A 15,876-nucleotide genomic window follows, 5' to 3' on the forward strand; every position below is an offset into this window, starting at 1 on the left:
GAGGATGACAGTGGAATGGGATGAGGGAAAATACGAGAAAGAACAAATGAAGGGAGAAGGAATAGAGCCAGCGAGAGCAATCTTGAGTTCAGAGAATGAAGGCCGGGTGTGAAGCAGGAATGGAATTTCACTGGTCAGGATTGGCTGACTGACAGTATATCACATTATTTTTCTCATGTAGATGTTGAGATTAGTGTCTGGGCAGCAATCAGCTGACAAAACCAGTCAGCAGTAACCAAGCTAAACTGTGAGCGGGGAGGAGAGAGTGAGAGACATTGAGAGAGAGAGAGAGGGTGAAAGAGGGTGCGAGACGGAGAGCGAGAGGGTAAGAGGGAGGGAAAGAGGGAAGGTAGGAGTGTGGAAGGGGGGGGCGTAAAGAGGGAGAAGTGGAGAGGCCGGAGAGAGTGAGAGAATGAGGGAAGAGAGGGGGAAGAGGTGGTGAAGGAGAGGGAGGGAAGCTGGGGAAAGAAAGGGGGAAAGGAAGAGAGGGAAGAGAGAGGGGGTGGGCAAGGGTGATAAAGGGGGCAGGGTGGAAAAGAAAAGCAAGGGGGAGGGAGAGAGGGAAGAGGGAGAGAGGGCAAGAAAGAAGGAGAGTGGGTGACAAGGAGAGAGGGAGGATTATGGATAGAGGGAGGGAGAAAACTTTGAAGGAGAGAGGTGAAGAGGATAAATAGGGAGGGTGAGCTAACGACTGGAGCAGCAGCTTACTCTCTCTTTTCACCCTATCAATCCCTCTACCCCGTGGTTCTCAGCGAGATAATGGATTAGGTGCCTGATTGAAACTCCCTGTTCGATAAACACGGTAATCAGCTACTGCTTTGAATTCAGACAGATGGAAAATAGCGAATCTCACTGACATGAGATTGGAATGAACACCCTGAATTTTGTCGCTTGTGTTTCTTCGAGAGGAAAGCGGAAGTGGGTTATTCTGTACGAATTCAGGAAGATCACAAGAGTTAATCTGAAGATCGGGTAGACTGAGTAAGATGGAGAGAATCTGCAACACTGGATCAATGTAAGCTCGAGTCAATCATTTCTATTTATCATCAATTTCATTTTTTGCCTGACAATTAATCTTTTTTTGATTGCCCTTTGTAATTCTCCCCCTCTGACCTCTTGGCGACCCTTGGCTCCCTGGGCCCTGGGCGGGTTATTGTTGGTGTGCGCCAGTCCCCTCGATGGCGTGAGCTGGTTGTGCCACGGACTGTCCATAGCTGAGGGGCTCTGAGTGCCATCATAATGCCCCCACTGAGACTGGGTAACTCAGTGAAGGCCGGCAACTCCAATTTAATATAAGTCCCCCCCCCACCTCTGCGACCAGTCCCCTCCCTCTCCACTCAATTAGAAATGCCAATGTGATGGTCCGTTCTATCTCCATACAGCTGGAGTACAAAATTCTGCTTCTGTTGTACAGAGCAATGTTCAGGCCACAACCGCACTAACTATTCATTCATTCGGGAGTCAGGTGTCTCAGGGCCTGGGGAGGGGGGAACGGCTGCAGCACAGATACACTCGAATAATATCGGGGGCTTAAAGAGTTCAATTGTATGGCTTAAAGTTGGCTTGAGTTGCCCTGAGTTTGCTAAACTACATTAGCCAACCAGATGCGTTTTTATGGCAATCAGGACTGTAATTCCAGGGGAGGGATTCTCTGATCCTGAGGCTAAGTGTTCACGCCGTCGTAAACGCTGTCCCGTTTCGCGGCAGCGTCAACATGGCCTCAGGAGCAGCGATTCTGACCCCTACAGGGGGCCAGCACGGCGCTGGAGCGGCCCACGCCGCTCCAGCTGCCGAAGCCGGCGACAGATGGGCGCTGCGGGTCTGCGCATGCGCAGTGCGACCTGCGTCAATGCGCGCCTGCGCAGTGGCTCCCTTCTCCGTGCCGGCCCCCGACGCAACATGGTGTAGGGCTACAGGGGTCAGCGCGGAGGTAAAGAGGCCCCCAGCTCGAGAGGCCGGCCCACCGATCGGTAGGCCCCGATCGTGGGCCAGGCCACAGCGGAGGAGCCCCCCCCCCCCCCCCCCAGGGGTCAGACTCCCCTCCTTCCCCACCAGGCCGCCCCCGGATGGATGCATGCCGAGGTCCCGCCGGGTAAGACCACATGTGGACAGCGCCGGCGGGACGCGGATTCTTTGTGCGGCTGCTCGGCACATCTTGGGCGGAGAATCACCGGGGGGGGGGGGGGGCCGCGTAGATTGGCTCCCGACCGGTGCCACGCCGACGGCGCCTATTCTCCGGAGAATCGGCAGATTGGTGTCGTGGGGGGCCGTCGCGCGATTCGCGCCCGGCGATTCTCCGGCCCGTCGGGGGCTGAGAGAACCCCGCCCCAGATTTGTAACGTTTTGTTCAAATTCCACCATCTGCCGCGGTGGGATTCGAACCTGGGTCGCCGGGGTTTTACTCTGGATTACTCATCTAGTGATAATCCGCCACCCCCCTCCCCACTTCCACTCCTGTGAATCCCTCCCTCCTTTTACTCCACCACTGATGGCCCTGTCTCTCCCAACCCTCCTTTCAAAAATGCCCCCTTGGGCTGAGCTTTCTCGAACCTTTCTTTTATTCTTTGGCACAGTACCCATTCTGTGGGCTGTGGGATGTTTCGAAGATATCACATCAATGGAAGCTGCTGCCGTCATCAATAATACCAGCTCCCTCCCGCTTTCACGTTCATCAGAGGTCAAGTGTAGCATTGGAGGACATTGGAGGCTGCAGGGTATTCGGGCTCCGGGCAGAGTAGCACCCTGGCACTCCTGCTGGCACCTTGGTACCTGGGCACCCAGGGTGCCTGGGTAGCAGTGCCACAGGGCTGGTTTAGCTCAATGGGCTAAATCGCTGGCTTTTCAAGCAGACCAAGGCAGGCCAGCAGCACGGTTCGATTCCCGTACCAGCCTCCCCGAACAGGCGCCGGAATGTGGCGACTAGGGGCTTTTCACAGTAACTTCATTTGAAGCCTACTCGTGACAATAACCGATTTTCATTTTCGTTTTTCTTTTCCCAAGGTGCCCGGGTTCAAGGTTGCCCATGCCAGGCGTAGGACCCAAGGTGCTTTGCCCTTAAAAGGTGAGGTTTGGTTGGGGAGGGGGGCAGTTCAAGGACCCTGAAAGAGGTAGGCTGGGTGAATTGGGGGTGTCCGAGTCCGCGGTGGGGTTGCTGAGGAGGGGGGGGGGGGGTATCGATAGATCGGGGCTGCCTTTACAAATGGCCCCTGATGGACGAGTGGTCTTCGCGGCTTTTGAGCTGAAATTGCCAGTGCAGGAAATGACTAAAGTGCGGGCTTGACGGGATGTTCCTCAACCAGGCCAAGCCGAGAAACAGCCCCCTCAATATGCCCAAAAGCGGGCTCTGTTTCTCCCCCCATTGAATCGCTCCCATTGGCCTATAGATAAATCGATTAACTAACAGCAAAAACATTGCCTCTGCCCAATTCTAGAGCGAGATGTAAAAATCTCCTAACTCTGGGCAGCAACACCTGAGCTCATGCCCTCATTCCCATTTTACCCGATGTCCACAAGGGGTGACTTCCTGGCCCGTCGGTTCGGAGTCCCATTTTCAGCCCCGGCTCCCACGGTTGCAGTCTCGTCACATACAGCTCTGTCACTTGTCATAATATACACCAGTATATCATGGTGCAGACACATACTGATGGATATACACTAGGACCAATCAACATGCACAAACACCGCAGCCAATCACCAGTTAGAACACACGCAGTATAAAGGCAGAGGGCATCATTTTCCCGCTCGTTCTGGATGCTGCCTGTCAGAAGCAGGAGAGCTCATCAAGGAGGAGATTCACTAGGTTAATCCCAGAGCTGAAGGGGTTGGATTATGAGGAGAGGTTGAGTAGACTGGGACTGTACTCATTGGAATTTAGAAGGATGAGGGGGGATCTTATAGAAACATTTAAAATTATGAAGGGAACAGATAGGATAGATGCGGGCAGGTTGTTTCCACTGGCGGGTGACAGCAGAACTAGGGGGCATAGCCTCAAAATAAGGGGAAGTAGATTTAGGACTGAGTTTAGGAGGAACTTCTTCACCCAAAGGGTTGTGAATCTATGGAATTCCTTGCCCAGTGAAGCAGTTGAGGCTCCTTCATTACATGTTTTTAAGGTAAAGATAGATAGTTTTTTGAAGAATAAAGGGATTAAGGGTTATGGTGTTCGGGCCGGAAAGTGGAGCTGAGTCCACAAAAGATCAGCCATGATCTAATTGAATGGCGGAGCAGGCTCGAGGGGCCAGATGGTCTACTCCTGCTCCTAGTTCTTATGTTCTTATGTTAAGTACAGTACAGACTCACACCACGTGCTAAGAGATTCAACTGGTTCAGACAGGCACATGTCTCTAGTTAATCTAGCATCGTGTAAACCCACAGTTATAGTATGTCTATTATTTTATAAGTAGTTAATAAAATAGTGTTGGACCTTCTTCAGTGTTGGTGGCATATGTCTGCTTCACAAGTCCACAGTGCCCAACACTTCATGGTACCAGTAGTTGAGGGGTTAGTACTTCTGAGACCTACCTACCAGTGATCAGCAGTCTTTAGCCATCCTGCAGAATGGACACCGCTCCCCTGCCGCCGCCCCTCCGCATTACCGGAAACCTGGGCTCCAATTGGAAGATTTTTAAACAGTGCTTCCAGCTGTACCTCGAGGCCATGGACCTGGAAGCTGCCTCGGACGCACGGAAGATTGCTCTCTTCCTCTCCACAGCCGGGGTCCATGCCCTCCACATCTTTAACTCGCTCACCTTCGCTGACAGGGAGGAGAAATGCAGTCTCGTCACATACAGCTCTGTCACTCAGAGAGGCTCAGGGAGGCTCAGCGTTCAATCCCATGGCATTTCACATGCTTGCGAATCCCATGGTCATTTAACAGGATCATTTAAATATTGATCGTTACTTTCTTCACGTAACATTTCCACTGAAGTTATTCATCAGCAGGCCACTAAGATACAATCAAGGGTTATTTCTTATTTATGAGACACTTCAAGTGCTCTGAGAGAAGGAAGACTTGCAACAACACACTTGGTTAAGTTTCATGTGATGTGAACTTTGAAAGCACAGTCAGGCCACGGCTATTGAGATTCATGGACACACAGCATGAGATGTCCCTTTGTCTCGTTTAATTCCTGCCCCTCAGTGGAATTAAACGATTATTAAACTCCTTATTTCCATGACTGCCGGTGATAAAAGAGGGCGCCAGCAACTTTCCAAACTTTACACACATCTGCCTTCTCCGATCATAGCAAAACAGCAGCACGGTAGCATTGTGGATAGCACAATTGCTTCATAGCACCAGGGTCCCAGGTTCGATTCCCGGCTTGGGTCACTGTCTGGGAGAAGTTTGCACATCCTCCCCGTGTGTGCGTGGGTTTCCTCCAGGTGCTCCGGTTTCCTCCCACAGTCCAAAGATGTGCAGGTTAGGTGGATTGGCCGTGCTAAATCGCCCTTAGTGTCCAAAATTGCCCTTAGTGTTGGGTGGGGTTACTGGGTTTTGGGGATGGGTGGAGGTGCTGACCTTGGGTCGGGTGCTCTTTCCAAGAGCCGGTGCAGACTCGATGGGCCGAATGGCCTCCTTCTACAATGTAAATTCTATGAAAAGCTCTTTCAGAGACAGAGAGGGCACAGGGGCAAGGGGAAGAATGGTGAAGAGGGAGGAAAATAGGACAAACGAAAAAAAAAGAAAAAAAAAAGAAAATCGCTTGTCGTCACAAGTAGGCTTCAAATGAAGTTACTGTGAAAAGCCCCTAGTCGCCACATTCAGCGCCTGTTCGGGGATGTTGGTATGGCAACCCCTGTACTTAACCCCGTGCTGTACCTGTCCTTTGAGTGTTTGATGGGGACAGTGTAGAGGGAGCTTTACTCTGTATCTAACCCCATGCTGTACCTGTTCTGGGAGTGTTTGATGGGGACAGTGGAGAGGGAGCTTTACTCTGTATCTAACCCCGTGATGTACCTGTCCTGGGAGTGTTTGATGGGGACAGTGTAGAGAGAGCTTTACTCTGTATCTAACCCTGTGCTGTACCTGTCCTGGGAGTGTTTGATGGGGACCGTGCAGAGAGAGCTTTACTCTGTATCTAACCCCGTGCTGTACCTGTCCTGGGAGTGTTTGATGGGGACAGTGCAGAGGGAGGTTTACTCTGTATCTAACCCCGTGCTGTACCTGTCCTGGGAGTGTTTGATGGGGACAGTGTAGAGGGAGCTTTACTCTGTACTTAACCCCGTGCTGTATCTGTCCTGGGAATGTTTGATGGGGACAGTGTAGAGGGAGCTTTACTCTGTATCTAACCCCGTGCTGTACCTGTCCTGGGAATGTTTGATAGGGACAGTGTAGAGGGAGCTTTACTCTGTATCTAACCCCGTGCTGTACCTGTCCTGGGTGTTTGATGGGGACAGTGTAGAGGGAGCTTTACTCTGTATCTAACCCTGTGCTGTACCTGTCCTGGGAGTGTTTGATGGGGACAGTGTAGAGGGAGCTTTACTCTGTATCTAACCCCGGGCTGTACCTGTCCTGGGAGTGTTTGATGGGGACAGTGCAGAGGCTGAATATGAAAGGATTTATTACCATTTCCAACTTTCCTCACATTGATAATGAGGATTGAAAATGCACTTCTTATAAATCAGAGAATGAAAATTGAATCTCCATTTTCTGTTGTACCTTTCTTGTGTCGATGTTAATATGAATTTTTATTCCAAAGATATGAACACAGAGCCCATTATCTCCATTCATTCGAGTGACAGGTCAGAGATGGATCCTACAAGCAGCTTAAGGAAATCTTTGTACAATGCAACAGAGTGCAACGATTGTAATTAATTGTGCACAGTCTCTCTTTCTAAAGAGTAAGGTTTATGCAGTTATTTAAATGAATAAACAGCTCTCTATGATACCCTGAACTTGATGGTCTGACTTACTGCAACAAATCTTTCTTTCAACTAATGCAGATTTTGTCTTCAATTAATATTGGCTTCATCAACAATCTGTATTTAAGATATGTGTCATTTTGTTTCCTCCTTCCTTGTAAAACAACCACACCCCTCTCCCACAATGAGTTATTCAGAAATGGTTGGTCAAATGCCAATGTTCTTCATAAGTCTTCAGTCTTGGGCAACAACCTGCAGCAGATTAATACATTGGACATTCTGAATTCTCCCTCTGTGTACCCGAACAGGCGCTGGAGTGTGGCGACTAGGGGCATTTCACAGTAACTTCATTGCGGTGTTAATGTAAGCCTACTTGTGACACTAATAAATATTATTATTTCAGATTATTATTATTATGGCCTCCTCCCAGAATGTGGGTCTCTGATCTTCATAGAGTCAATCAGCAAATTATGGCTGGGGGCAGCAGCAGATTCACAGCAGAACTGTGGACTTGCTTTTTTCATCTTAATCTTCTCCCGAAATTGTTCCAACTTAGTGTGGACAAGGAAGCTCAAGGATCCCAACTGAGCATGTGAGCCAAGCAGCCACTATCACCAGGCTGGCACACTACTGGGGCCATCACAGCCCAACTCCAAAGCACCCTTCATCCCAACACCACCTACAAGATGTAGAATTGCCATGGCAGGTCTTGTGGTGGGTAGCGTCTGTGCCTCTGAACCGTAACTCCAGGTGCAAGCTCAGCGCCAAGGGAGGATGTTTCCAATTGTCGGGAAGACTAGAACCAGGAGACCCAGTTTTAAAATAAGGGGGTGGGATTCTCCCTCCCAAAGGGGGTGGGATTCTCCCTCCCAAGGGGGTGGGATTCTCCCTCCCAAGGGGGTGGGATCTCCCTCCCAAGGGGGTGGGATTCTCCCTCCCAAGGGTGTGGGATTCTCCCTCCCAAGGGGGTGGGATCTCCCTCCCAAGGGGGTGGGATTCTCCCTCCCAAGGGGGTGGGATTCTCCCTCCCAAGGGGGTGGGATTCTCCCTCCCAAGGGGGTGGGATCTCCCTCCCAAGGGGGTGGGATTCTCCCTCCCGCCGCCCCGTTGTCCTGAACGGCGTGCCCCGCCGTCAGCAGGATTCTCCGTCCCCCCCAGCCGTCCACGGGGGTTTCCCATTATGGGCACCCCCCACGCTGTCAGTAAATCCACGGACGTGAGCGCGATGGCGGCGCAACGGAGAATATCGACAGTGCGGAATCCAGCCCAAGGTTTTCCCTCTAAGACTGGAAATGAAGATAATAATTTTCTCTCGGAGTCGTTATTATGCGGCATTAACAGCGGGGGCCGAATCATTGATTATATTCAAGGCTGAGTTACACAGATTGTATTTATCGATTAGGGGGTCAAGGGTTACGGGGACAGGCATCAGCATGATCGGTAACACAGTGGCTAGCACTGTGGCTTCACAGCGCCAGGGTCCCAGGTTCGATTCCCGGCTTGGGTCACTGTCTGTACGGAGTCTGCACGCTCTCCCCGTGTCTGCGTGGAGAGGGGGGGAGAGAGAGGGTGAGAGGGGGGGGACAGAGAGACGGAGAGAGTGGAGGAGAGAGATGGGAGGGACAGAGGGGAGGGAGAGAGGGGAGAGAGAGAGAGAGGGAGAAAGAGAGGGGGGTAGAGAGAGGAGGATGAGAGAGGGTGGGAGAGCGAGGGAGAAAGAGAGAGAGAAGAAGAGGGAAACAGGGGGAGGGGGAGAGGGATAGAAAGAGAGGGAGAGAGACAGGGAGAGGGAGAAAGAGGGAGAGGTAAAGAGAGGGAAAGAGAGAGAGAGAGAATGGCCATGGTTACCTATACAGGACTAGCTGCCTCACATCAGCTGATAGAAGATGGTCCATGGAGGAAATGCTCACCTCACAATCTATGAGGACATTAAGCAGTCCGTGATTCCTCCCATTACTTCACACTGTTCTCCAGGGGAAGAGCATGAGGAGAAAATATCCATCATCTACCAATTGACAAGAGTAGCTGCTGACGTGTGGTACGGCCTTTTTCGAGGAGAGGTTGAAAGTGATCAGGGTTCACGGCGCCGAGGACCCGGGTTCGAATCCCGGCCACTGTCCGTGGGTCACTGCCCGTGTGGAGTTTGCACATTCTCCCTGTGTCTGTGTGGGTCTCACCCCCACAACCCAAAGATGTGCAGGATAGGTGGATTGGCCGTGCTAAATTGTCCCTTAATTAGAAACAATTAACTGGGTACTCTAAATCTGTTTTTAAAAAAAGAGCGATCAGGGCATGAAGCCATTGCATTCTCATCCAACTGCATTTTGGCTTTACTAAATTCTGATGCAACTGAATCATTCTTAGATGAACAGTGAGGTACACAGAATTTTTTTAATTAATTAATTTATTTGTTCATGGGACATGGGCTTCACAGGCTGGGCCAACATTTATTGCCCGTCCCTAGTTGCCCTTGAGGGGAGAGTTAAGAGTCAACCACATTGACTGTGGGTCTGGAGTCACATGTAGGCCAGACCAGGTAAGGACGGCAGATTTCCCTCCCTGAAGGACATTAGTGAACCAGATGGGTTTTCACCACAATCGACAATGGTTTCATGGTCACCGTTAGACTTTTAATTCCAGAGATTTTATTGAGTTTAAATTCCACCACCTGCCGTGGTGGGATTCGAACCCAGATCCCCGGAGCATTACCCTGGGTGCCTGGATTACTAGTCCAGCGACAATACCACGACAGCCTCTCCAATAGCCGATCCCCACTTCAACATTTATATATCTATAGAACTGTCATTGAATTCAAATGGTAACAATAATGGGCGGGATTCTCCCGCAATTGGCGGGGTGGCCCATACCCGCGTGAAGAGCGGAGCCAACCACTCCGGGGTCGGGCCTCCCGGAGGTTGCGGAGTCCTCCGCACTTCCGGGGGCTAGGCCAGCGCTGATGGGGTTGGCACCACGCCAACCGGCGCCGAAGGGCTGGCGCGGGCCGGCGCGAGTTGCCACATGCACAGGACTGCTGCCGTGTTCTGGTGCATGCGCAGAACCGCCGGCGTGTTTCCTGCCCATGCGCAGGGGAATTCTTCTCCCCGCCGGCCATGGCGGAGCTTTACAGAGGCTGGCGCGGAGGGAAAGATTGCCCCCACAGCACAGGTCCGCCATCGGATCGGTGGGCCCCGATCGCGGGCCAGATCCCCCCCCACTGCCACGAGGACTCCGTAAACTGCCCTCCAAACCAGGTCTCGCCGGGATGGGCTGTGTCTATTTCACGCCGGCGGGGCTGGCCGAAAAACAGGTGGCCGCTCGGCCCATCGGGGCCCGGAGAATTGCCGGGGGGGGGGGGGCCGCCGCCATCGATCCCTGCCCCTGCCTGAAAACCGGCGCCGGAGAACACGGCTCTCACAGTCAATGTTGTGGACAATCAGCACTCACCTCACTTCACTCATCCTTGCTTTGCGTGCGAATCATTTCAGTCATACTGGTCGGAAAAAAACTACATAGACAGAAATCAGCGGAATGTGACAACCCTGTATGCGGGCAACGGTCGAGAAGACGTCTCAGGGATGGCACCGAGAAGCCAGAGTGCAGTGATATCATGCTTGTGTTGTAATTCACCGACTGACCACCAGGAGCCTCATTAGTATATAAGTGAATGTTAGAGTCAGGTGACCTCAGACTGATTAGGGAGCTGGGAGAGAGATTGCTTGTGCATATTCATACCATTATTCAATTGTTGTTTTGTATATATTTGACCCACAGTTAATGTTAATAAATTGTTTATAGTTCTAGCTACAAGTGTTCTTGTAATATAAATCAGGCCATTCGATAAGAATATTACACAGATGGGCCATAGGTTCGCCACTACTGCTCCAGGCTGTACCTATCCTAGATATAGTCCAAGTTAAAAGGAGTTGGAAAGGAATGTTAACAGGCCCATAGTGGTTAGCACTGTTGCTTCACTGCACCAGGGACCCCGGTTCGATTCCCGGCTTGGGTCACTGTCTGTGGGGAGTCCATGTCTGCGTGGGTTTCCTCCGGGTGCTCCAGTTTCCTCCCACAAGCCCCGCAAGATGTGCTTGTCAGGTGAATTGGACATTCTGAATTCTCCCGCTGTGTACCTGAACAGGCGCCGGAATGTGGCGACTAGGGGCTTTTCACAGTAACTTCATTGCAGTGTTAATATAAACCTACTTGTGACACTAATAAAGAGATTATCACACAAGCAGGCAAGCAGCGATTAAAGGGCTTCTGCTCTCTCGTGACGCTGACATTAGTTCAAACATCAGAAAGGACGTTTGCCCCTTTGACAGCACAAATAAGGACAGCTCAACACCAGTGAGGGGGCAGTTAGTGGATCAGTAATCCAGGGACCCAGTGGAATAAATTGATTTGAATCCTAAAAGGGCAGACGATGAAATTTGAATTCAATTTTTTTTTAAATCTGGCATTAAAAGCCCAATGTAGACCAGGAAACCATTGTCGGGAATGTCCATCTCATTGGCTTTAGGAAAGGAAATCTGCCAACCTTACTTGGTCTGGCCTACATGTGAGGGTGGCTGTAATGACTGAGCATGTCACTCAGTTAGGGGCAATTAGGGATGGGCAACAGAGGGTGGGATTCTCCATTGCCCGACGCCGCTATCGTAATCGACGATCAGCCGGAGGATCCCGTTTTACAATCGAATCGGGGGGCGTCGCCTGTTTTCGAATACTCCGCCCCCTCCAAAACGGCGTCATCGGGGGAGTATGGCGCACGCCATTGGGACAGCCTCATGACGTCACCTGAAGCCCCCCCCCCCCCCCGGATGCTCCGCCCCCGTTGGGCCGGATTAATAATGGCGTGCATCACGTGTGCGCGAGGTTTTCGTCAACCTCACATGGCGGCTGCGGACTGTGTCCACCGCCACCACAATCAAGGGGGAGCCGTGCCACTGGCCGGGAGGACGGGGGGGGGGGGGGGGGGGGAGACTGGAGGGTCGGGTGAGGGGTGGTCCGAAGGTGGCGAGGGTGGGTCCAGTGGGGCACTATCTGGCAGGTTGGATCCGTGTATGGCCGGCGCCATGTTGTACGGCACGACTGATACAAGTCGTCGCCGTGCGCATGCGCAGCCACGGACCTGGCCATTCTCCGCCCGTTTTTGGCGCGGGAGCCGGGGGTTTTGCCCGGCGCTGTTGCTAATCGGCGTGTCCGACGCCGATTTTGGCATCGCAGAACGCTACAGTTCCCACGCCGGCGTCGGCACTTAGCCGCAAAACCGGTGAATCCAGCCCAGGATGTGGCCAGCGATGCCCACATCCAAATTAATATTTTATAATGTAAAGGTGGGCACAGGTTCAGAGACTACCCCCCTCCGTCGCCAATCACATAGAGCAGGTGCCAAAGAAGGATGGAGAGAGTAGTGGGAGAGAATAAATCAGAGGGGGAAGGTCACAACCTTGCTCTATCATGACGTCCGCTTGCACCAAGATACAAGCGTTGGCAGAGAATGCTCAGAAGCTGGGGGCCATGAACACAAGATATAATTCTGGGATAAAACAAAAAAAATGTATACGTGAGGAAAGAAGGCCAAAGAAATCTTGTACTAATCAAAAAAATACATTTGTTAATTTTTTTTATTAAGATGCCCTGAAAGGGTGCAGCAGGAAAAGAAGACGTTTTAAGCGACCTTGAGGGACTGCGGCCAACTGAGAAGCAAAATGGAAGGAGTTGGCAATGGTCAACTCACAAGAGGCAACTTGACGAGCAATTCCTCCCTTCAAAGTCAAGGTGATACCAACGAGATCCTGATTACCTCGCTCCTCGGAGCCACTCTGGCCATCATGTGTGTCTTTGGGATAGTGGGCAACGTCTACACTTTGGTGATTGTCAACCATTCAATCAAGTCTGTCGGGTCCCTGTACGTCTACATTACAAACCTAGCACTGGCCGACCTTCTCTATTTATTCACCATCCCATTTGTGGTCTGCACTTACTTTGCCAAGGATTGGTACTTTGAGGAAATTGGCTGCAGAGTCCTGCTCAGCCTGGATCTCCTGACCATGCACGCCAGTATCTTCATACTGACCATCATGAGCGTTGAGCGGTACAGGGCTGTGGCCATGCCATTGGACATCAGGGCTTCAGCAACCTGCAGGAAGGTGATTACTATGGCCATTTGGTTAACGTCCTGCCTTTTGACCTTACCGATGATGGTTATGATCCATTTGAAAGAAACTACCAACCCTACAGGAACAGCCAAGAGAATTTGCTACCCGACCTGGAAGCCTGAGGCCTACAAGGCCTACCTGACCATCTTATTCAACACCAGCGTTTTAGCTCCAGGTGTTATCATTGGGTGCTTATACATACGATTGGCACAGGCCTATTGGGTCTCAGGTCGGATGATGTTGGACATCAGGAACCGTACCCTGAAGCAGAAGGTTCTGTACATGATTTTTAGCATCATCTTGGCATATTGGGCCTGCTTTGTACCATTTTGGGTCTGGCAGTTAGTGAAGCTGTATAACTACGAATCATTGCGTTTGACCCCCCTGGCCCACATGTACGTCAACTTCTTTGTGACCTGTCTGACCTACAGCAACAGCTGCATCAACCCCTTTCTCTATACATTGCTCACCAAGAATTATAAGGACTACGCCATGCATCGGAGCAGAAGCTCGACTGAACGGGTCACCTTTAAGAGGCGGCGGAGAGGAAGCCAAAGGGCTCAGAGGTCAGTCGCACAAAAGGACACAGCCAAAGCGACTCAAGCCGAGGTACAAGGCGAGGTATCGGGCATCAGCATCTAACTTGACTCAATGACTCCAGAGGAGCTTATCGTTTTACCTCCAGGCGTTTTTCAAACAAGTAATGCCCCTCTCCCCATTTTACAGATCTGAATCTCGAGCTAGATCATTGCCAGATCTGTGTTTCAACTCTCGCTGCCATCCTTGGCTCTGTAACCTCTTAACTCCTTTATTCAGAAACAAAAATCGACAATCCCAGTCTTGAAATTCCGAATTGCCCCCCCCCCCCAGGTCTCTACGAGAATTCAGAATGTCCAATTCACCTCACAAGCACGTCTTTCTGGACTTGCGGGAGGAAACCGGAGCACCCGGAGGAAACCCACGCAGACACGGGGAGAACGTGCAGACTCCGCACAGACAGTGACCCAAGCCAGGAATCGAACCTGGGACCCTGGCGCTGTGAAGCAACAATGCTAACCACTATGGGCCTGTGGACAGGGAGGCGGAGGTAGATAGATTCTTGTTAGGCAAGGGGGTCAGAGGTTATTGGGGGGGTAGATGGGTATGCGGAACTTGAAATAGAAACAGGTCAGCCATGAATGGCGCGAGGGGCCGAATGGCCTACTTCTGCTCCTACTTCCTATGTAATTGTTCTGTGCTGGTGTTTCTGCTCCCACCCAATCAGCATAAGCTTCTATTTATTTCTCCCTTATGTGTTAATCCAGCTTCCCCTTTTAACACATCTCTGCTATTCTTCGCAACCACTTCCTGTGGTAGTGGGTTCCACATTCTCAGCACGCTCTGGGTCGAGAATGTTCTCCTGAATTCCTTGTTGAATTGACTAGTGACTATCTTCTATTTATGGCCTGTCGCTTTGGGCTCCCCACCAGTTTCTCTATGTGCGCACGACTTGAACCGCTTCATAGTTTTAAAGATCCCCATTATCCCCGGGTCTTCCCTTTCTCGAGGAAAGGGCCTCCGGCAGACAGTTGAAACCTCTAAATCATCCTTGTAAATCCCCCTCTGCATCTTCTCCGGTGCCTCTATACCCCATTTGTAATATGGAGACTAGTCCCACGCACAGTGTTCCCAACGTGGCCTAACCAAGATCATCTGGATAGCAGTCAAAGTCAGCACAAATAGCAGATTGAAGCCGGAACTTTTCAATAAATATAAAAGACCAAAAATGGCTAATGTGCCTTTTGGCTGGATTTGACCCAGTAATATTTCAACTCACCCATCTCGAGGACATCGGCCCAAAGGGCTATGGGACTTTCGCATTAAGTAGCAGATTACCTCTAAATGAGGGCACATTCCTTTAAGTGTTCCCTCGGTTTCATTCTCCTCGTGTCGAGCTTAGCTCATGTGTTTTAGAATTTTGTGTTCGATGTGTAGCCTCTGGAATTGACTCTGCCTAATTAAGCTCGCCTGATACTGGTGCTGGGCGGCTCACCTTCGTGTGCGGACACGCAATGGCTCCGGTGTTTTATAAAATATTCTTTAATGGAACATGGCCATCTATGGCTGGGCCAGCATTTTCGATTGCCCATCCCTAATTGCCCTTGAGAACGTGATGGTGGGTGGCGTGTGGCGCAGTGGTTAGCACTGGGACGGCGGCGCTGAGGACCCGGGTTCGAATCCCGGCCCCGGGTCACTGTCCGCGTGGAGTTTGCACATTCTCCCCGTGTCTGATAATGACTAGTCAACCTAAAAATGTGCAGGGTGGGTGTATTGGCCACACTAAATTGCCCCTTAATTGGAAAAAAAAATTGGGTACTCGAAATTTATTTTTTAAGAAAGAGGTGGTGAGCCGCCTTCTTGAGCCGCTGTCCCTGTGGAGTAGGTACAGCCACAGTGCTGTTAGGGAGGGAGTTCCAGGATTTTGACCCAGCGACAGTGAAGGAACGGCCCACATATTTCCAAGTCAGGGTAGTTTGGAGGCAGTGGTGTCGCATGTATCTGCTGCCCTCGTCCTTCCAGCTGGGGGCGGTCAGGGGTCTGGTAGGTGCTGTGGAGGGAGCCTTGGTGAGTTATTTGGGTTCATGAATCAAATATTTCTGAAATGTTACTCCGCCCCTCACCCCACCTCACCAGCAGAATTTCCTTCACATTTTGCCTCGAGGTCTCCTCAGCACCTCCAGCCTCTCTGGTGGCCCAAGTCCCCAAGGAGTCCCGTACCTCAGATTGGCAAAGGAAGGCAACTCGAGGATTCAACCAGAAGTCAGTGCGCTTTCTCAATAACCTTCTCCCACCACGCTATCTCAAAGCTGCTCTGGTC

At 51.3% G+C, this 15,876-nt stretch overlaps 1 protein-coding gene across 2 annotated transcripts; it reads left to right on the plus strand.

Annotated features, from left to right (window-relative positions):
* The first annotated feature begins 287 nt into the window (after nt 1-287).
* LOC119956507 (urotensin-2 receptor-like) lies at nt 288-13,824 on the plus strand. Of its 2 annotated transcripts, XM_038783788.1 has the most exons (3): nt 288-325; nt 829-1,015; nt 12,494-13,824. In XM_038783788.1, the coding sequence occupies exon 3, from the start codon at nt 12,570-12,572 to the stop codon at nt 13,659-13,661; it is 1,092 nt and encodes a 363-aa protein (XP_038639716.1). In that variant the 5' UTR covers nt 288-325; nt 829-1,015; nt 12,494-12,569; the 3' UTR covers nt 13,662-13,824. The 2 variants fall into 2 exon arrangements, 1 of the variants encoding a protein (XP_038639716.1); XR_005458643.1 differs by lacking the exons at nt 288-325; nt 12,494-13,824 and adding an exon at nt 6,699-6,846 and having other exon boundaries at nt 834-1,015.
* The last annotated feature ends 2,052 nt before the right edge of the window (nt 13,825-15,876 follow it).

The sequence above is a fragment of the Scyliorhinus canicula genome, chromosome 23 (genome assembly GCF_902713615.1).
Source record: "Scyliorhinus canicula chromosome 23, sScyCan1.1, whole genome shotgun sequence".
NCBI lineage: Eukaryota > Metazoa > Chordata > Chondrichthyes > Carcharhiniformes > Scyliorhinidae > Scyliorhinus > Scyliorhinus canicula.